The sequence below is a fragment of the Callorhinus ursinus genome, unplaced genomic scaffold (genome assembly GCF_003265705.2).
Source record: "Callorhinus ursinus isolate GAN/ISIS: 27379988/994484 unplaced genomic scaffold, GSC_fseal_2.0 scaffold5, whole genome shotgun sequence".
NCBI classification, from domain to species: domain Eukaryota; kingdom Metazoa; phylum Chordata; class Mammalia; order Carnivora; family Otariidae; genus Callorhinus; species Callorhinus ursinus.
In genome coordinates, this window is record NW_027397067.1 from 65,857,176 (window position 1) to 65,878,621 (window position 21,446).

Sequence of the window (21,446 nt, forward strand, 5' to 3'; positions counted from 1 at the left end):
AAGCACTTAGAAGAACGCTTGATACCTGGTAGGCACGAGAGAAGTGCTAAGTGAATTTTTCCAAAAGGGAACTCTGATGTCAGCGCAACTGGTTGCTGATGACCTTTTGCTTTTCTGGTCCACGACTGGCGGACTGGACGCCATGATACTGGCGCCTCTTGTTAGATTACAATTGAAAAAGGAATCACGATGGTGAAAAGGACAAGAAAAATGGACTCTATAGAGGTTTTTTTCAAGCCCGAATGCTCTATAAAAGGAACCCTTCAATTCTCGATGCTTTGGGGTCCTTCTCTAATAGTTGTCTCTACAACCCTTAATCCCTAAAGGCACTGTAGAAAGGAACACAGGGACCGCAGGAGAAAACCACTTTTATTGCCTGGGTCGGGAGCCTAAAACCCCGCGAGGCCCCAAGCGTGCAGAATTCTCGAGCGGATCGCCGCCGCCCTGTGCCATCTGCAGAAAACTACGATTCCCAGAAGGCTTTGGGCCCCGGGATTAGGGGTGGACCTCTAAAAGGGGCGGAGTCTAAGAGAAGGTCGTTGGCCGGTTCCACTGCCCGGAGCTGTAGGGGTCGCCTGGGCGGAGTTGGGAGGAAAACTGCCTCCCGATTGGCTGTGAATAGAAAGGTCGGCGTCTAGGGCGCGGATGGTCGGGTCGCGGGGATCCCGGACGCCGAGGCGGGAGCTCAAGTCTCCCGGGTCCGGAGCTTAAATTTCCCGGGCGGGGAGCGCGGGGCCTGCCGGGAAGGCGCCGGGTCGGTTGTGCACCCGGCGGCGGCGGCGGCGGCGGCGGCGGCGGCGGCGGCCGACCGTGGGCTTCGCCATGCAGAGCACAGACCTGGGCAACAAGGAGAGCGGCAAGCTGTGGCACCGCAAGCCTTCCCCGGCCGCTCGGGACGGGTAAAGGCGGCGGCCTGCGGAGGGGCCTGGAGGCCGGCGAGGGGCGGGTCTGCGTCCTTGCAGCGGCGTTGGAGGCGCTGTTGGGGAGGCTCTCGGGAAGGGGTGCAGGGGGCCGGGTGGAGGTTCGGGCTCGGCCTCTGACCCTGCCCCGGATCCCTGGCCCGGATGATCTCTTGAAAGGCAGGAGCCTGAGTCCTGCTGTGCTCCGGACGCCGAGGTCGTCAGAGACCCCTTCCCGGTCGTGGGGCGGGGGTCGGCGAGGCGCGCGCGAGAATTTGTACCGGGGCTCTGCCTGCCTGAATTATCGTAGGAGCCCTGTAGCCTTCCCGGCGCACAGTAGATAGATGCTCAGCAAATATTTGTTAACGATTGCAGCTGGAGAAGAACTCAGGACGAACGATGCAGGGACAGGGGAACAGTGCACGTCTACCCCTTCCGAATGCTGCAGCTTACCCATCTTAAATCATCGTTTATATTCAGACAAGCATGCATCCATCAACTGTTGGTTGAGCACCTACTCTTTGCCAAGCTTCTAAGCTCTGGGGGACAGCAGTGGAACAAAAACTCCCGGTTTTGTGGCGTTTACACGTTAGCGTGTATGGCGGTGACGACAGGGGGTTACATCCTGCAGTGCGAGGTGGCCCTTCTGGTAAGGCCAGCGCTGCTCCTGCTGCTGCTGCTGCTGCTGGTTGCCTTTGTTCGTTTTTAAGTAGACTTTTTTTTTTTTTCCTTAGGACAGCTTTAGGCTCACAGCCAAATTGAGAGCAAGGGACAGAGATTTTCCCATATACCACCCTCCACTCACACATGCATAGCCTCCCCATTATCAGTATCCCCCATCAGAGAGGTGTTTTTATTGCAGTTGATGAATCTGCATTGACACAGCATCATCACCCGAAGTCCACAGTTGATGCTAGGATTCACTTTGGTGTTGTATGTTCTGTGGGTTTGGGCAAATGTACAATGACATATATACACCATTACGGTATCATACAAGATATTTTCACTGCCCTAAAAGTCTTCTGTGCTCTGCCTGTTTTTCCCTCCTTCCCCAGCTCTTCTTTTCATTCTGATCCCAGATATTGACCTGTTTGAGTCTTAGCCACTGAAGACTTCAGTGGAAACCTTTGCCCCAAGTGGTGCCATCTTGGTTCCATTTGCTGCACACAGATCGATCCTATTGCTTTTATTTTTTTTTAGTTTTTTATAAAGATTTTTATTTATTTATTGAGAGGGAGAGAGAGAGAATGAGAGGGAAGAAGGTCAGAGGGAGAAGCAGACTCCCCGCTGAGCAGGGAGCCTGATGTGGGACTCGATCCTGGGTCTCCAGGATCATGACCTGAGCCGAAGGCAGTCGCTTAACCGACTGAGCCATCCAGGCGCCCGATCCTATTGCTTTTAATTTCCTAAGATTTCATGGCCTTTGCTGCATCACTTGAATTCATGTTTCTGTTCCTGGTAATTTTTCTGTTGATCCTTTGGTTGCTTCTCAACAAATCAACAGACTTCAAGTGCCAGCTGTGCTTGCTTGAACCACCCGGCCGGACGTTGTTAACAGCTTGTTTGGTTTCTGGTTGCTGTCAGCCCCCTAGCAATGCTGCTGTCCCATCAACTCTATTGAATAAAAATTTTTGTTTAGAGTAGGGATTCTTCAGTAGGGATTTTCATTTCCAAACTTGGAGTTTATGTAAATACTACCCCTACTTCTTATGTTCTCTAAATGTTCTGAAAGTTATTGCCAAGCCACAGTAATTCTGTTTCTTGCTATTATAAAATATCCAGATATACATGCAAGATTCAAAAAAGGAAAGAAACGAGTCTTACGCAAATGTTATTTGCTTCCACTAAACCATAGCTTTCTTTCTGTTCATCAAAACCCATTGTTGTGGTGTCAAGAGGCAAGGGGCATAGACCGAGGAGTCAGATGGACTGTAGTTGAAGTAAATGTCCATTTACTAGTTCTGTGACCTTGGGCAAGTGAATCACTAAGACCGTAGGTGAAGATAATCATGCCTACCAGACAGGGTTGTCTTAGGGCATTATAAAGACTTTAAAATAGTGTCTCATGCATCTTGGTGTTCGGTAAATATTTGATTTTTTAATTATGTTTAAGGACTTAGGAACTGTCAGACAACCTGTGAGCAACTGAAAGGCAGTTGTTCTAGAATAAATGCTGGTATGTGTGCGTTATGTGACATCAGAGGGGCAGGATGTTGCTATTCTTGTGATTATTATCTAGATGGCAGGGTTATAATCAGTTTTATTTATTAGTGTTTTTCCATACTTTCCTTATTTTGAACAATGATCATGAATAATTTTGTAGTCCAAACACATAGTAAATGTTACAGAAACAAGAGCTGAGGGAAAAGTCCCTCACTCCCTATGATTTTAACTGCCAGGGAACATTTTGATATTATTACTCATTTCAATATATTTATTCTCCCCCTCTCGCCTTTGGGGATGTCAAAGGAAAACCAGAGCTTGACAGTAAAGTGGTAAAAACAGATTTTATTCCTCTATTTCAATAGAGGAAAGGAGACTTCAGTATAGAACTGGGCTCAGCTCTGGATACAGCCTGGGCAAGTGGGGATGTACCACCAAGGAGCAGGGCTGGAGGCAGTGGATGGAAAATCACTAAGAGGGAACATTTAGGATAAGGGAGTTCTGGGTAAACCAACCTAAAGAGATTGTTGCTGAAGACAGGCCAGGGTGATTAGATGTCAGCTAGGAGATGGTGGAGAATGAGAAACTGATCAGTTATCACGGATGATCAGGGGTTCTAATTAAACAGACTGAGCAGGGTTCATGCTAAAATTAGATTTTACAAGGAAGCGCACAGATGAAGTGCCTCTGAGAAGGTTCAGGAGCCAGACTAAAGAATCTTTGTCAGGGACAAATTCGTAAGAATTTTGCTGTTTCACCCAATGAAAAGCCTGAAGTTTAAACTGAAGGAAATGTTTAAAACACTTAATTCAGTGTAGTATTTTTTAATGAAGTGATAATGAGGAAGATAAATGTTTCTAAGATTGGAGTTCAGAAACTCACAAAAAGTCAATTAAGATAAAAATGTCCATGATTTGAAAACTGTCGCAACAAAGAAGGGGATTATTCTGATCTTCATGACCTGAATAGGCACATATAAATTATTTTAAGAAGTTAGTTATTCTGTGCTGCAAGTTTTCTAACAGTTTTCTTTTCAACAGATACATGGTACGTGATCGTCTCAAAAAAATAGTAACTTTAGACCAGGAGAGCTGAAAATAGAGCTCATGTACACTTAATTCACTTTGGAACACTTTATATTACAAAATTTCATTAAGATATCTTAAAATTAAGATATTGAATTGAAGTCAATCAGAGAAAGACATGTATCATATGACCACACTGATATGAGGAATTCTTAATCTCAGGAAACAAACTGAGGGTTGCTGGAGTGGTGGGGGGTGGGAGGGATGGGGTGGCTGGGTGATAGACATTGGGGAGGGTATGTGCTATGGTGAGCGCTGTGAATTGTACAAGACTGTTGAATCACAGATCTGTACCTCTGAAACAAATAATGCAACATATGTTAGAAAAAGAAGAAGATAGCAGGAGGGGAAGAATGAAGGGGAGTAAGTTGGAGGGGGAGACGAACCATGAGAGACGATGGACTCTGAAAAACAAACTGAGAGTTCTAGCGGGGAGGAGAGTGGGGGGATGGGTTAGCCTGGTGATGGGTATTAAAGAGGGCACGTTCTGCGTGGAGCACTGGGTGTTATGCACAAACAGTGAATCATGGAACACTACATCAAAAACAAATGATGTAATGTATGGTGATTCACATAACAATAAAAATTTAAAAAAACAACACATCTAAATTAAAACAGTAAAAAAAAAGATTGAATTGAAACTTCTTACATGTGGTGGCTGGTGATTTACATAAAACTACTTGTCACTCTCGTTTTTTAGCATGTGTTTATTGCTTCATGTAACAATTTGACTAACTCAATCAAAAATACATTCTTTTTATCTTGTTTTTATCTATCACTTAGTCACAGTTTATGAATCTGTTCATATGTAGACTTGTTTCTTTAATATCTGTCTTCACCACTAAACTGAAAGTTCACTGAGGGCAGGGCCTGTGTCTGTCAGTTACTTTCAGGCCCCAGCTTGCTGAGCGTGTGACACATGGTGAGTTTTCAAGAATTTGATGAATATATGCACAGTATCCACTTTGATAATGAATAACTTTCTCAACTGCTTTTAGAAATCACTGGATTGCTTCTAGAAGAGTAGCAAGAGAGGGAAGAATGGGTAGCAGGAAACTTCAGAATTAGTGAAGTACACTATAAAAGCCATATTTTTCATAATAAGTAGTGCTTGACCTGGAATTAAATATATTGTTTGTTTGTTTGCTTCTGACAGGATTATAGTGAACATCATTCACAGCACTTCTGACTACCTTCCCAAAGTCTTGCGATTTTTGAATGTGGCTTTTGATAGCTCAGGTGATTGCTTAATTGCTGGGGACCATCAAGGAAATATCTATGTTTTTGACTTGTACGGAAACAGGTGAGCAGATACCTTTGATATATATATCGTATTTAACAAGTCATTTACTGCCACTTTTAGTACCTCCTATTAATTATTCATTCAGCAAGATTCATCAAGTTCTTACTATATTTCAGGTACCTTGTGAAACACTCATAAATGCTGACGGAAGAAAATGGGAAAGCATAGAAAATATGGTTAGATTTTTTTAGAGAATTCAAGTTCCAGTTTGCACAGTATCTCTAGTAGCTTGTTTTACCTTAGATTTAAAAATTTACTCTTGCTCACTTATCAGTGTCTGGTACTTTATCGGGCAATTTAGAAAGAGCATAATTTCCTTTGTATATTATTGTTTCAGTTTACACATCTAGCAGTTTTAAAGAATTGATCCTCACTTGTCTGCTTCCTCTTCCTTTGCTGAACAGTTTCATTCGGGAGCAGTTAGGTGGGATTGACGGAGGGAGTCATCCCTGCAGTGGGGGTAGGTGGGAGGGAGAACCATGTTCGCCTGGCAGTCAGAAGGTGTCTGTGTGGGGGATGGGGCAGTCATGGGAAACACCGGAGGCTTTGATCAAGTGAGTAAATATGTTGAGGATAATGGGGGCCTGGTTTCTAACGATTGGAAAGGGGAGTTACAAACATGGAAAGGCAGAAAACGAGAACAAACCCTGGGGTACTGGATTGGAATTGGATATATCTGAGTGCACGGCCGGTTTTGAATATATAGACATAGAAATAAATAGAAGTATGTGAGTGAATGAATGCATTGTAGATACATATGTTTCCTAGTTTTGTCCACTTATAGGACCTGGGAGCAACAACACCCCAGTAGCAGTGAATACACCCAGTGCCCAGTTCTGTTCTAAATACCACGCTCTGCTAAAAGTAGTCAGGGATCCTTGCAGAAATGGCCAGTTTCAGGATGCAGGAAGAGAAAGTACAAGGTGAGCCTGGAACATTTTGTAGCCAGAAAGGAGGAATTATTTAAAGAAAGAGTGTCCAAAGGACATACATGTCAGCTTAAAAGAGCTCCTTCTTGCCATATTGGAGACACTTGGAGTATCAAAATAAATAATGATAGTAAGGGGTCGTAACCCATTGAGTAAAATAGAAATCTATAACTTCATGCTGTAATCAAGAAACAATTTAATTAGAAAGGATACTTGCATAGTCACAAAGCAGCTCCCCATAAAATACTTATTAATTATAGAGGGGGATAGATTAGTTTTGCAGTGAAGAAGGCGAGCAGACACTTTACCTTATCAAATGATTACACGAGTAGTGGGACAAATCAGAAATTGTGTGCCACCTGATAGCGCAGTGGAAACAGGAGAATATCACTTCTGTGGTGTTCCTACCAGGAACATGGCACCTGAATCCGATTGGTGGGATCATCAGACAGGCAAAGCTAAGTTAAGGGATTGTACAACCAGATGGCCCATAATCTTCCCGAGGGTCAAGGTCATGAATGTTGTAGAAAAACCAGAAGAATTATTCCAGTCTGAGGAAGACCAGAGCCATGACAAGTAAAGGCGTGAGTCTGGACTGATCCTTCTGCTGTCAAGGACATTCTTGGGGACAAGTGGCAAAACTGAATGGGGCCTGAGGGTTAGGCAGTGGTAACATATAAATGTAATTTTCTGATTTTGATAGTTGTATTGTGATCAGAGGGGAGAATTTTCTTGTTTGTAGGAATCATGATCTCGGTAACTTATTCTCATATAGTTCAGGAAAAGAAGAGGTCGTATATAATTAATTTCTCTGTGACCTATTCGATATCTGTTAGTCACGGTTTCTGCTCTTTGCCAAAAAAGTAGCGGTCACAGTTCTCCCACCCTTTTACACTTGCCTAACGCACCCTGCCAGTTCTCAATCTTAAATCCGTACAACTGTCTCATTTCTGTTCCCACTGCTAAAGAAAACAAAAATTGTTCTTGAGGGACTCCATTACCGAATAACGGACTTCAGCATTAATGATGCTTTCCCTTCATTTGCTCATCAACAGTTATTATTTTATCAATAGTTATTAATTCTCTCACTCTCCTCCAGCTTCCATGTCTTTACCCGCTTCTTCATCTCCTTGGGTACAACCCTACTCTTGCTCGGCTCCCTGGCCTCCTAAACTCATGAGCAAATAGACACTTTCAAGCTTCCCTTCCTCTTCCCCAGCGTAGCCTTAGATACCTGGCCGTCCCTGTGGTTGGCTTATTCATGAAAGAAGTGATCCTGCTTCCTTCCAATGCTCATCTCGATCGTTTGTAGCCACCCCTGGGACTTGGCACCATGAGTGTTCCTCTCTTTTATTTTGTCCACTGTCCCTTTCTCTCTATAAATATTCACAGCCGAGCGGAGGAGTAGGTAGCAGAGCTGAGACTTGCAGTCAGGCCTGTCGGATTCTAATGCCCTCCATGCCGGGGCCCCTTGGAAATTTTACTTGCCTAATCCAGTCGTCTCTTTTCCTTTCTCATCTTACTAAGTACCCGTCTTCACCTCCTCCCTGGAATTTTTTTTCTTTTGCTTCAAGGTACAGCTCTTAACTGACTTTTCTACTTCGCTGATCATTTTCCCCTGCTTGTTTTGCTGACTCTTCTGCCAATGCCTACCTATTGTGCTGCTTGGGCATCTTTGTTGGCCTGCTCCCTTCCATGTTCTCATTCATAATCTCATCAGCACCAAGCCTAAGGCTTCAGCTGCCATGCAAATACTGTTAACCCAGATCTGTTTCTACTCCCTTCTGGATTTAGGCTGTCCAGTGCCATAGCCACTAGCTGCATCGAGCTCTGAAGCCCGTGAAAGCGGGCTAGTCTGAATTGAGATGGGTTGTTAGTGTAAAATACACACTGGGTTTGGAAGACTCAGTATGAAAAAAAAGAATATAAAATACCTCATTAATTTTTTATTGATTAAATGTTGAAATGATAAGTATGTGTTAAATAAAATGTTATTAAGATTAATTTTACCTTTTTCTTTTTACTTTTGCGACGTGGCTCCTAGAAAGTTTTAAATTACACCTGTGGCCTGCCCTATATTTCTTGGACAGCACAGCTCTAAATGTTTTGCAAAGGCCTTGAACGCAACATATTTAAAGCCAGACTTATTTCCTACCCCCAAACTTGTCCCTCTTTTGCCCAATCTTGAAAACTCGATTTTTTAGTAAATTAAGACTCTGTGTGCCAAGTACTCTGCTGAGCACTTAGCATATGTTATTTCACTCAGCGTATTAGTTCACTTACGTACTTAATCATCTCTTGTCTTACCTTCATTTTACACGTGAGGAATTCCTGATTCCTCCCTCTTCACTTCGTTTTTGATGCATCACCAGCCCTTCCCCCACTTGACTCCTGACTTGTCCTGTTCTTTCTGTTGTAGACCCATAGCTCTGGTTGAGATGCGCTGTAGGAGCTTGCTTCACGATCTCTTCCTTGTGCATTTGCCATTGCTGCCAGAATCCTCTTCCTGAAAGACATGGCGGGTCGTAACTCTGTAATTCCGCTAAGCTTAAGACCTGTTAAGTAAATTCCAAATTCCTGTATGTGGCAGATAGCACTCTTCATAATCTGTTTTTGGTCTACCAAAATGAGGGTTCATTTTTCTGGGTTTCATTTTCTTCATATCTGAGGACTTCTCCATGTAAGATTTATGATTATGGGAAGATTTTCTGATACTAATGCGGTAATCTCTTAATAGGTTTAATCTTGTTCAGCGAACAGCACAAGCTTGCACGGCTCTGGCCTTTAATCTCCGTAGGAAGTCTGAATTCCTTGTGGCATTAGCTGATTATTCTATTAAATGTTTCGATAGAGGTAAGAAGTCCTCCTATTTATCTTTTGAATAAGAGTCAAATTTAGACTAAGGTACTGCAAGGAGTTTGCCAGTCTGTCTCACTGCAGACATCACCTGCAAGTTTAGGGGTCCCGGGACCTTCCTCACATCAGCTCAGCTGTTTACAAACTCAGGGTTCCCCACAACTACCCTCAGGTTTCATAATTCACTACAAGGACTCCCAGAACTAAGGAAATTGGGTAGGATAGAAGGATACAAATTCACACCAGCCAAAAGGAAGGACGAATAGGGTAGAATGTGGGAGGCTCCCAGAAGAGAAGCTGCCATTATCCTTAGGGACACATTACCCTCCCAGCATCAGTAAGTGGCTGTCCACGCGGAGTATTGCCAAACCAAAAATTCACCTAAGCTTTGACGTCCAGGACTTTTTATGGAGGCTCCATGACATAGATATGACTGGTTGGATTATTGCCCCCTGGTTTGAACTCAAATTTCCAGCCCCTCCTCTCTCTGGAGGTTGGGCGAATATCATGTGACCCAAAGCCCCAGCCTTCCAGTCACTCCCCTGGTTGCTCTTTCCCATGTGGCCAGCCCCACTCTGAGGTTCTCTCTTTAGGTAAGCCAGCTGCTATTGCCTGAGGGGCCTGCCATGAATAACAGAGACACTGTGTCACTGGGGAGGCTAGGGGTTTAGAGATTGCCTCCCAGGAACCTGGACAAAGCCCCAGTTCCTTAGTACTTAGGTACAAGAATAATAACCTTAATACATCTTATGTATTGTATACCACATTGTATATTTTTAGAGAATTTAGAGTTCGGTAAACTGAAGCTCTTAAGAAAAAAGATAACTGTATTGTTTTTTCTTATTATTATAGTAATTGATAGAATATATAGAAAGATAATAATAACCAGGGCTCCTGGGTGGCACAGTTGGTTAAGCGTCCGACTCGGTTTCAGCTCAGGTCATGATCTCAGGATGCTCTCGCTCTCTAATAAATAAATAAAATTTTTTAAAAAAAAGATAATAATAACCATAATAATATTTGTGATAGCTAACACTTACATAGTGTTTACTCTTTGCCAGGTACTGTTCTGTGACTTTATACATATTAATTTTAATTGTCATAAAATCCACAGATGTGGATAGTATTATTTCCATTTTGCAGATGAGGAGACTGAGGCACAGAAGTAACTTGACCAAGGTCTCATGGCTTATAAGCAGTGGAGCCAGGATTCCTAACCTGGAAACCTCGCTCCAGGGCCCCTGCTCTTAATCACTACGATGCTCTTACTGCTTGTAAGAAGACAAACTAGTCATCCTTCAGTAATGCCCAGACGCAGTCCGTGTTTTTATAGTAGGGACCTATCTTTCCAGTCTGTTTTTTCTGCATATACCTCTTTTACGGTCTTTTTTTTTTTTTAAGATTTTATTTATTTGTTTGAGAGAGAAAATGCACGCACACAAACGGGGAGGGGGGGCAGAAGGACAGAGAGAGGATCTCAAGCAGACTCCCTGCTGAGCGGGGAGCCTGATGCGGGGCTCTGTCTCACGAGATGCTGAGATCATGACCTGAGCCCAAACAAAGAGTTGGAGGCGTAACCAGCTGAGCCACCCAGGCACCCCACCTCTTGTACATTCTAACAAACATATGGTCATCCTATCTAGATTGTTTTGTAGAATCATTTTCTTACCTCATTAAAAATGCATGCAGTATTTTAAAATCGGCACGTAATACTCCACTCTGTAGGTGTTGGCAGTACCATAATTATTAAACCTGTTACCTATCAGTGGACTTTAAACTCTCCAGTTTTTGGTTACAGACCCTGCTGTCACAGAAATTCTGAAAAACTAAATGTTTGTACTCATCTGTGATTGCTTCCCTTGGACTCCATCCATTCTCCTCTCCTCTCTTCCCAGGTCCATCTTCTTAAAGTCTCTTCTGTCTGTTGAACCCCTTCCCCCGCCAATGAAGCCCCTCCCTTACAATGTTGTTGCCACTTCCCCGACCACCTCCCTCTTCACTGCTAAATGCTGCTGCTTCACAGCTTCCAACAGCAGATTCTGATTCTCGCTCCCCCCAACTCCTACTCCTCTAAGGTCCTTAGTAACCTCTGATTGTTGAAACCCTCTTTGTACTTTTCATTCTACCTCTCAGTAGCATTTAGCACTTTGCATTAGGGCAGGACCTTAGTTTTCATACTCTTCTCTCTCCTGGGTCTCCTCCTCCCTCTCTGACTGCTTCTTACTAGGCTCTCTCCTGGGTTATTTGAGTGGTCCCTAGACTTTTGGATTTTTCACTCAGTTAAAAACAAAAAGTAGAGAACAACCCATATGGGTTGTCAGCTTTTAATTTTGCTAAATGACATTGGAAAAAACAGTAGAATTTCATTTCATGAGGTGAGATTTTTTTTAACATAAAGGAACTTAGAAGGATATAATACTCAATTAAAAGGTAGTACTTTAAATTTAGCTTTATGAAAACCTCATTTCATTATCCGTATTTTTCTCATTTCACTGAAGACCAGTGAAAAGTTGACCATTAACTAATGCCAGACTTTAGACTGGTGTTTGGAAACTACTGCTCTCTCCCCAGGGGTTTCTCTCTGTTCCCTCTGTTTTCAGTTTTGACCTACTTTGTGTCTTAATGCTTCCCAGATTTACATCTTGCTTTCGGACTATTCTCCTCAGTTTCATCTTTCTAGAGGAAAAAATTCTGGTCATGAAAGTAAAACTTGCCTACCATAGCAAATTTGGAAACACAGGAAAATGTAAAGAGAACATAAAAATCACTAATAATTCTATGACCCAGTGATAATTGTTGTTTCGTTTTTGGTATTTCCTCTGCCAGCTGTTTTTCTGTGTTTCTCTCTCACACATGCATGCACACACCTCAGGATCAGTTTTAAAAATCAAATTCATGATCACTTCTTCCCACATTGCTGGATCTGTTTCTCCTCATGTACTGCTTAAATCAGTTACTGGTATCGCCATCTAGTTAGATAACTAAGCTAGAACCACTGAAGACTTACCTCATCCTTTATTTCAACACATCTATTTGATCACAAAGTCCTTTGAATTTCTCCCTCATAGCTCTTGAATTTGTTCCTTTCTCCATTGTCACATTTTTTGTTTAGACCTTCCTTATCTCCTCCCTGGATTATCACAGCAACAAATAAATCAGTTGTCTAATCTCTTCCTTCTTTCCAATGTATCCACCATGTACCTTCAAAGTGCTCGCTCTAAAATACACACCAGGTAAGATACTCTTCTACACAAAACTATGCCTCCCAGGAGAAAGCCCAAACTCTCTATTGTCACATTGAAAGCTGTTCTTAAGCCCTTTTTCATTTGGCCTCATCTCCTCATGTGTCGATGATATTCGTGTTATTAACGAGTTCCATTGTGTGTTTTATCACTGGCCAACTAAGCTTTTACTTTTGTAGCCTAGTGTAATGAATAGTGTAATAAATACCTAGCCATTGATCGAATCCATTCTTGGATGACATATAGTGTTTTACCTGTGTAACTTCTACTCTTTACCACAGTTACCAAGGAGCTCGTTAGCTGGATGAGAGGCCATGAGTCATCAGTGTTTTCGATCTCTGTGCATGCCTCAGGGAGATACGCCATCACTACTTCTTCTGACACGGCCCAGCTATGGGACTTGGATACCTTTCAGAGGAAAAGAAAGCTGAATATTCTACAGTCTGTGGGTATCCAGAAGGTCAGTGGAGGTGGGGCGCATCTTGGTCTGTTTTGCTTCTCAGACCAGTTTCTTGGTCAGCAGGATTTACAGATGATAGAAGAGTAGTGAATGATTCACTTTGTCCCGCATAGCTGTGTTAGCCTAGTGCAGCCACACGCAAAGCCGAGTGGCCCACGGGATTGAAGATGTTGCCTGTGGCTACAGTTTATAACTTACTGAGTTTTTGTCTTAAGAAATTTCAAACACAGATTCGTAAGAATTTCACAGTGAACCCATGTACGCCATTAGATTCTACCATTAACATGTTCCTGTATTATCCTTTACTGTACGTATGTCCCTGTACTGTATTATGGATCTGTCCATTTTCTGTGCATTTATTCTTTTTTTTCTTTTTCATTTTAAGTGAATTGTGACGTCAGTATACTTGCCCATAAATACTTAAGCCTGAATTTAATCAACTAAGGCTCAGTATTTGTTGATGTGAAATTTATATATGATGAAATGCACAAATCTTAAGTATTCATTTGTTAAGTTTTGTCAAATACATACACTTTTGTAACCTGTGCGGACCTATTACTACCATCATCGCAGAAAGTTCTCTTCTATCCCTTCCCAGGGAAGCACTGTCCTGATGTTTTTCTACCGTAGATTAGTTTTGTCCTAAAATTTCAAATAAGCAGAGCTAGTCGGTAATGGTATGTGTAAAGCTTTTCTCCTTCCACGTGATGGTTTTGAGATTCATCCATGTTGTTGGACATAGCACTAGTTCATTCCTTTTTATTGTTGATCAGTATTCCGTTGTATACATATATCACTTTTTAAAAAATATACACTTCTATTGCTTTTAAGGCTTAATTTTTTTTTTCCGTTTGATTAGCCTAATACTATTTTTGGGATTGTCTGAGTCTCCCGTGTGATTCATTCTATTGCTTCAGGTTATATTATACACACAGTATTGCTTTTAGTATCTTGGTCATTAACGTGAACAGCTAGCAGTGCATGTCAACCAGAAATTTATTTTGTAGTCTCCATGGAAATCTCAGAGTTCTTTAGATTGCCTTTAATAATTTAAAAATAATAGAAGTTGTAGCCAGCTTATTCTTCAGGGGGTTAGGCCAAATATCTTAGTAGGTCTTTTCTTCTTTAATTGCTTCAGCACTAAATTGAATTCTAAATTCCAAAGAAGAGCACATTGGGAATTGAACCCACAATGGAAACAGAGTTATGAAACAGTGACACAAAAACCATCTGTTCTTTTTACCATGAAATTAAAATTACTAGATGCTGGATAGTTGCCAATTCTAACCTTGCTTGGTCATTTAGACGTTTTAGTTTAAAAGATAGGCCTCCAAATGTTAGCAATATGAGAGTAAAAGTTAGAAAATGTATGTATAGTATGCAGTATGCATATAGGTATATCGTTCTAAAATAATAGAACATCATAGTCTGTACATTACCTGCAAACTTTTTCTCAAAGGACCAGATAGTAAATATTCTTGGTTTTGCAGACTAAGAGCAAAATTGAGGATATTATGTATATACTTATTTAACCATCTACAATGAAATAATTTTAAAGTGTAAAAACCATTCTTCGCTCCTGGGCTATACAAGGACTGAAGGGGCCAGATTGTTGCCATTCCTAGCTTACTCTATTGAAAATAGGAAGTAATTGTAAACTAATCTTATTCTTATCAAGTTTTTGCTAAATCTATGTTTTTATTCCAGTTTCTGATTCTATATTTTAAAGAGAACTTTTGTGACTGTGTGTGTGTGTGTGTGTGTGTGTGTGTGTGTGTGTGTGAGATACATGGTGACAAATGATGCTGTGAGTCTCATTTTATGATGGCTCTTTTTAATCTAAAATAGTCTTCCGCTGGGGCACTGGGGTGGCTCAGTCGTTTAAGCATCCGACTCTTGATTTTGGCTCAGGTCATGATCTCAGGGTGGTGAGATCAAGCCCTGCGTTGGGCTCTACCCTCATCGGTGAGTCTGCCTAAGATTCTCTGTCTCCCTGTCCCTCTGCCTCCCCGCCTCACCTCCAAACATGTGCTCGCTCGCTCTCTCTCTCTCTCTCTCAAATAAATCTTTAAAAATAAAGTAGCCTTCTACCATTTTTCCCATGACATTATTATTTATTCATTTATTTACCTTGAAAGCAATCAGGCCACTTGTCCTGGAAAATGCCCCAAATTCTGAATTTGTCTTACTGATCATCATTATGTCATTTAACTTATTCTTTCATTTGTATTTCTAGTAAAGCCAAAAGTTAAGTCTAAAGTTTCAAGTAGATTCCTGTTCAACATTTTCAACGAGCTATTTGCCTGATGTGTAGGATGCAGATAGTAGCAGCACGTGTCTTAGGGTTGGCTTCAGGATGGAATGTGATAGCTTATACATAGCACCTGGCACCTAGCACCTGCTGTGGTGTAGCAGGTGCTTATAACCAGGTCAGCTGCAGCCGCTGCTACTTCTGCTGTTGTCTGTTGTTCTCATCTGTTATCTGGTTCTACTGTGGGATTATCTCAGTTCAGTTAGTTATCTTTTTAAAAAGCTGTAAGGTAGGACGCCTGGGTGGCTCAGATGGTTGAGCGTCTGCCTTTGGCTCAGGTCATGATCCCAGGGTCCTGGGATTGAGTCCCGCATCGGGCTCCCTGCTCCTTGGGAGCCTGCTTCTCCCTCTGCTTCTCTCTCTCTCTCTCTCTCTCCCCCCCCCTCCCTCTGCCTCTCATGAATAAATAAATAAAATCTTAAAAAAAAAAGATGGTAAATTAAAAAAAAAAGCTGTAAGGTAACTGTTCTGTCTCTTTTGAACTACATGAAATAGATGAATAATACCTCATTAGCAATTCAGAAACCCAAAAGTTTTCAAATAACTCACTTGGTGGCAAAATCTGATCTTGCCTGAACTCATTTGGCAGCAAAACCTGAACTGAACTGACAGGAGGCTGAAATGTTAATATGTTTGAGTCATAGAGTGTTGCTCCGGGTCACCCAGGGGTTCTACATACTGTTACAGAATATATATCATATTACCTTTCTCAGATCGGAAATAATTCTGAATTCTGGAACACATCTAACACCAAAGGTTTCAGAAAAATAACTATGGACCTTTGATGTCAAAAAAAATTTTTTTTTTAAGATTTTATTTATTTGGAGAGCGAGAGAGCACATGCATGAGCAGGGGGAGGGGCAGAGGGAGAGAGAATCTCAAGCAGACTCCCCACTGAGCATGGAGCCCAATGCAGGGCTCGATCTCACCACCCTGAGATCATGGCCTGAGCCAAAATCAAGAGTCAGGCGCTTAACCAACTGAACCACCCAAGCACCCCTGATTTCAAAAATGTTTTTAAAGAACCTATCATTCCAACATTTTTCCACTGGTTTTTGTACCTGGCAATAGGAATAATAAATACCAATAGCAATAGATACCGATTGTTGAATATTTACTATGTACCTAACACTTTGTTTAGTTATTTTTAAACTTAAATAATCCTAAAAGTAGATACTACTCTCATTTTACAAATGGGGAATCTGAAGTTCAGAAACATTAAGTAATGTGCCCAGTGTCATGTAGCTTTCCAAAGATTTGTGGTTTGAATCTAAGCCTGTCTTATTCCAGAGTTACTCCATTATACCATACTGCCTCTTGGGTAAGCCAATTACACCTCTTCATATTAGTAAATTTTGATTATTTTGTTGATGTTCGAGGTAGAATATTTATTTTTTTGTTGTTTTGTTTTCATATATTTTATTTATTTGAGAGAGAGAGAGAGAGAGAGAGAAACAGCATGAGAGGGGAGAGGGTCAGAGGGAGAAGCAGGCTCCCCGCTGAGCTGGGAGCCCGATGTGGGACTCGATCCCAGGACTCTGGGATCATGACCTGAGCCGAAGGCAGTCGCTTAACCAACTGAGCCACCCAGGTGCCCCCGAGGTAGAATATTTAAATTAAATATTTAGTTTGGGATTTTTGAATAAATCCTAGGGTATCTGATTACTATGGTTCAATATGTATTGGAAAAGGTTTAGGGATGGATATGAGATAACGTTTAACAAAGAATGTGTTACTAAACTTAATTTAGTCTCTGTATACAGTGGGTGCTCACTAAATCTCTGCTGAATTGTGCATTTGACTTAACTTGCTCTTTTTTACCGTACCGAACTCTCAACTTGAAAAGGTATATTGTTCTAAAATAGTAGAACATCATAGTCTGTACATTACCTGCAAACTTTTTCTCAAAGGACCAGATAGTAGATATTCTTGGTTTTGCAGACTAAGAGCAAAATTGAGGATATCATGTATATACCTATTTAACCATCTACAATGAAATAATTTTAAAGTGTAAAAACCATTCTTCACTCCTAGGCTGTACAAGGACTCACATCCCTCTCAAAGTGAGTTGGAAAGCCTAGGATTTTCGTATTTTATGAGGAAAAACTGCAGCCCTACCCTTTTACCCAACCCTTCAAAAAGTATATTTTGTTAGTGCTTTTGAAATTTTTCTAAGCTTTTTATGATTGTCAAGAGATGACACTATCTAAATAATGACATGATTCATTAGGAACAATTTTATAATCATTAAAATCTGCAATTAAAATCACAAATCTAGTAATGAATAATCATGTAGGCAATAATCTATCACAGCTATTCCCCTAAAATAGCAGTTGGTGTTCATTAACTTTTAAGCTTTTGCTTCTCCCAGTAGGAATAAACTTTATTACTTTTCTAGAAATATATTGCTAATTATACTAAAAATCTTAAGTCACTTTTTTCAACATTGGCTTTCAAAGAGCGTTTCAGTGCATTGATTATAGATCACAATGTATTTATCGCATATTCTTTCAATAAGACCTTTCTATTATAAATCTTCCTGAATCTGTTGGCAAACAGTCTACCAGAGATTGTCTTTGACAAAGTGAGCCAAGGACAAAAGCGAGGGTTGAATCAGGCAAGGACAGCAGTCAAATTAGCATTTTTTATTGTGTCTTATTAGCATTAACACTGAGTAGATTGTTTTAATTAACCAGTAAGTCCCATCGTGCATTATGTATGTGTGTATGCATGGGTTTTTTAGCACTATTTATTATTTTAAAAGATACTATTATATGTATATGAGAAAAGTAGTTCGTGATAATAGCCTTCAACTATTATAAAAATTACAGGTTTCTTGGGGTGCCTGGGTGGCTCAGTCAGTTGAGCATCCAACTCTTGATTTCAGCTCAGGGCTGTGAGATGGAGCCCTGTGTCAGGCCCACGCTGGGTATGGAGCCTGATTAAGATTTTCTCTCCCTCTTCCCCTCCCTCCACCTCTAAGAAAAAAAAAAAAACTATTAAAAAAATTAGGGGTTTCAATCCTGTAAAATTTTTATACTAATATCATTATTAGAATCATTTCTTAACTGTATATATACATAGTAGGCTAAGTGACAACACAAATTAGATGCAAGTTTGCAGAAGTATTTCATTTAGGTGCCTTATTGATTCATTATGTTTGTAACGCTGGAGAAAGCCACAGTAGATTTGGTGTTGAGGCTGCTTTTCCCCTGGCCATTTTCGGTCTGCCCCCTCTCATTACTGTGCTGACAAGCCTCCAGATTGTAAATACTCCAGAGACACTCCAGTGTTCAAGACGTTGAACACTTCATCCCCAAAGAATGTAGCATTTCAGAGAAAACAGGCCTGCTTCTGACACTAGTAAATGGTGAAGGTGTGTGACCAATCGGGTCGGAATAAGAGGCTGCAGCTTGTTTAAGGTGTTCTGCCTCCTCAGTGAGTCCCTGTTCCTCTCCAACACAAGACCAAATCATATATTCTTAAAAAATAATAAAGCTTGTAAAGACAAACTGGCGGAAACAAGGACAAAATATGTTCAAATATAAAGTATTACAATAAACTGTTTTGCAGTTAAGAAGGCTATTCTCGATGGGAATCAAAGAATAAAGAGCTAGAGATGTAACTAAGGATTTAACCATGTGAAATGTCCCAGGCTATTTGGGGAGATTATTTTGAGAGGATGGGCAGGAATATGGTGTTCCTAGGGCATAGGTTTCTTCCATTTTCTTTCCGTCTTAATTTTTCCTTCCCTCCCTCCCTTTGTGTGCTTTACAGAAATGACACACAAAATCGTACTGGAGGCCATCGAAATTCTCACGAGAGAATGGTGAATTTTAACTAAAACTTTGTATTATCAAAAGTCAGCATTGCGTAGAGCTTATGTAGTAGAAAAATAGAATAAAGTGGTATTTCCAACTTTGATATCAAGTTCAGTCACAATTGTCCATTGCACAAAGCGAGTCACTAGTCAAACATCATAAGTAATGCTCAACAAACTTTTGTATACATTTATCTTAAAGCACTTTGCTCAATTTTTCTTCCGAAGGATTAGCTCTTAGAAGCAGATTGACTAGTTCAGAAGAGTTACCTATTTTCAAGGCTGTTGAGATACGTTGTATAGTATCTGTAACCAGTTTTTATTACCAGCATCCCAGTAGGACAATGCCCATGTCCTATACTCTCACCAACATTTGATATTTGTGATCTTTATGAGTAGTTAGTATTTCATGTCATGTTTATAGTAGTATGTAGTTTATAGTGTACATATGTTAGTGTATGTATAGCTTGTATATGTATGTATGTTATTTTTAAAGTCAATTGATACACATAAAATGGTATCAATATTTTCACTTGAATTTTCTGTAAGGTTAGATGTTTTAAAATGGTTACTTTGTATTTTATGAATTGCCTAGTCATTTTAGTCCCCAATTTTTTTTTAAGATTTTTTATTTTATTTATTTGAGAGAGAGATAATGAGAGAGAAAAAGAGAGAGAGCATGAGAGAAGGGAAGGTCAGAGGGAGGAGCAAACTCCCCACCAAGCAGGGAGCCCGATATGGGACTCGATCCCGGGACTCCAGGATCATGACCTGAGCCGAAGGCAGTCACTTAAGTGACTGAGCCACCCAGGTGCCCCCCCAATTTTTTTATTTAAAGGGTTTTACCTTTTCCTTTCGGTTTTATAATAGTATATGAGATATCAGTATTATCCTGTCGTATGTCATAAATGTGTATTTTTTCCAGTTTAAGAAAAAGTAATTTTTTAAAACAAAAATTGACAATTTGTGGGGTGCCTGGGTGGCTTAGTCGTTAAGCGTCTGCCTTCGGCTCGGGTCAGGATCCCAGGGTCCTGGGATCGAGCCCCGCATCGGGCTCCCTGCTCGGCGGGAAGCCTGCTTCTCCTTCTCCCACTCCCCCTGCTTGTGTTCCCTCTCTCACTGTATCTCTCTCTGTCAAATAAATAAATAAAATCTTTTTAAAAAAATTTGACAACTTGTATAATTTTAAATATAAAGAGGGCTATGGGCTATATGAACAATAACTGTTTTTCTCTCTCTTTAGGTTTTCTTTTTACCATTAAGCAATACCATCCTCAGCTGTTTTAAAGATAATTCCATCTTCGCCTGGGAATGTGATACTCTTTCTTGCAGATATCAATTACCAGCTCCACCTGAAAGTTCTAGTATATTATACAAAGTATTTGCCGTGACCAGGTAATGTGCATTTCACTTTTTTTTAATTAATTAATTTATTTTTAAGTAATCCCTATACTCATTGTGGGGCTCAAACTCATGACCCTCAGATCAAGAGTCATACACTCCTCCAACTGAGCCAGCCAGGCACCCCAAATGTACATTTAAAAAAATTTTTATTTTATTTAAATTCAGTTAACATGTAGCGTATTATTGGTTTCAGAGGTAGAGTTCATGATTCATCAGTTGCATATAACACCCAGTGCTCATCACATCACGTGCCCCCCTTAATACCCATCACCCAGTTACCCCACACCCCCACCCACCTCCCCTCCAGCAACCCTCACTTTGTTTCCTAGAGTTAAGAGTCTCTTATGGTTTGTCTCCCTCTCTGATCCAAATGTACATTTTTTTTAAGATTATTTTTTTTATTTATTTGAGAGAGAGAGAGAGAAACAGCATGAGAGGGGAGAAGGTCAGAGGGAGAAGCAGACTCCCTGCCGAGCAGGGAGCCCGATGCAGGACTGGATCCTGGGACTCCAGGATCATGACCTGAGCCGAAGGCAGTCGCTTAACCAACTGAGCCACCCAGGCGCCCCCAAATGTACATTTTTAAAATGCTGAGAATTTAAGAAATCTAGCTTCTAGGAAAATTTTACAAATTTTCATTATCTTACTGTCATATGAGAAATTTTTCCTTCAAACTTATATATGTTCTGTAGAACTTTTTAACTTATTTTGGCAAATTTCAAATGTACACAAAAATATAAAAATACAGGAAACCCTAATTATAGCGTTCTCATTAGCTGTGATAACTTATAGCCACTTTTATCTATAACTCAACCTATTACTACCTCCTACTACCTACTGCATTGCCTTAAAGCAAAGCCCAAGCAATATCATTTCATCCATAAATATTTCAGTGTGTATCTCTAAAGAAAAGGGTCCTTTTTGGAACATAACCATAGTACTATTGTCACTTTTTTTTCCAAGTTTTTATTTAA

At 40.8% G+C, this 21,446-nt stretch overlaps 1 protein-coding gene across 12 annotated transcripts in view; it reads left to right on the forward strand.

Moving 5' to 3' along the window:
- Positions 1-523: 523 nt before the first annotated feature.
- TBC1D31 (TBC1 domain family member 31) overlaps positions 524-21,446 on the forward strand; it is a 66,769-nt gene continuing 45,846 nt past the window's right edge. For 6 of the 12 annotated variants that reach the window (XR_003208010.2, XR_012378313.1, XM_025871062.2 and 3 more), the window contains exons 1-5: positions 643-899; positions 5,304-5,450; positions 9,117-9,232; positions 12,759-12,937; positions 20,312-20,463. Coding sequence is in view for 10 of the 12 variants with exons in the window: in XM_025871062.2 (XP_025726847.1) it covers positions 823-899; positions 5,304-5,450; positions 9,117-9,232; positions 12,759-12,937; positions 20,312-20,463 (671 nt within the window). In the remaining 2 variants the exon portion in view is untranslated. The other 6 variants (XM_025871066.2, XM_073893174.1, XM_073893175.1 and 3 more) reach the window with 6 other exon arrangements.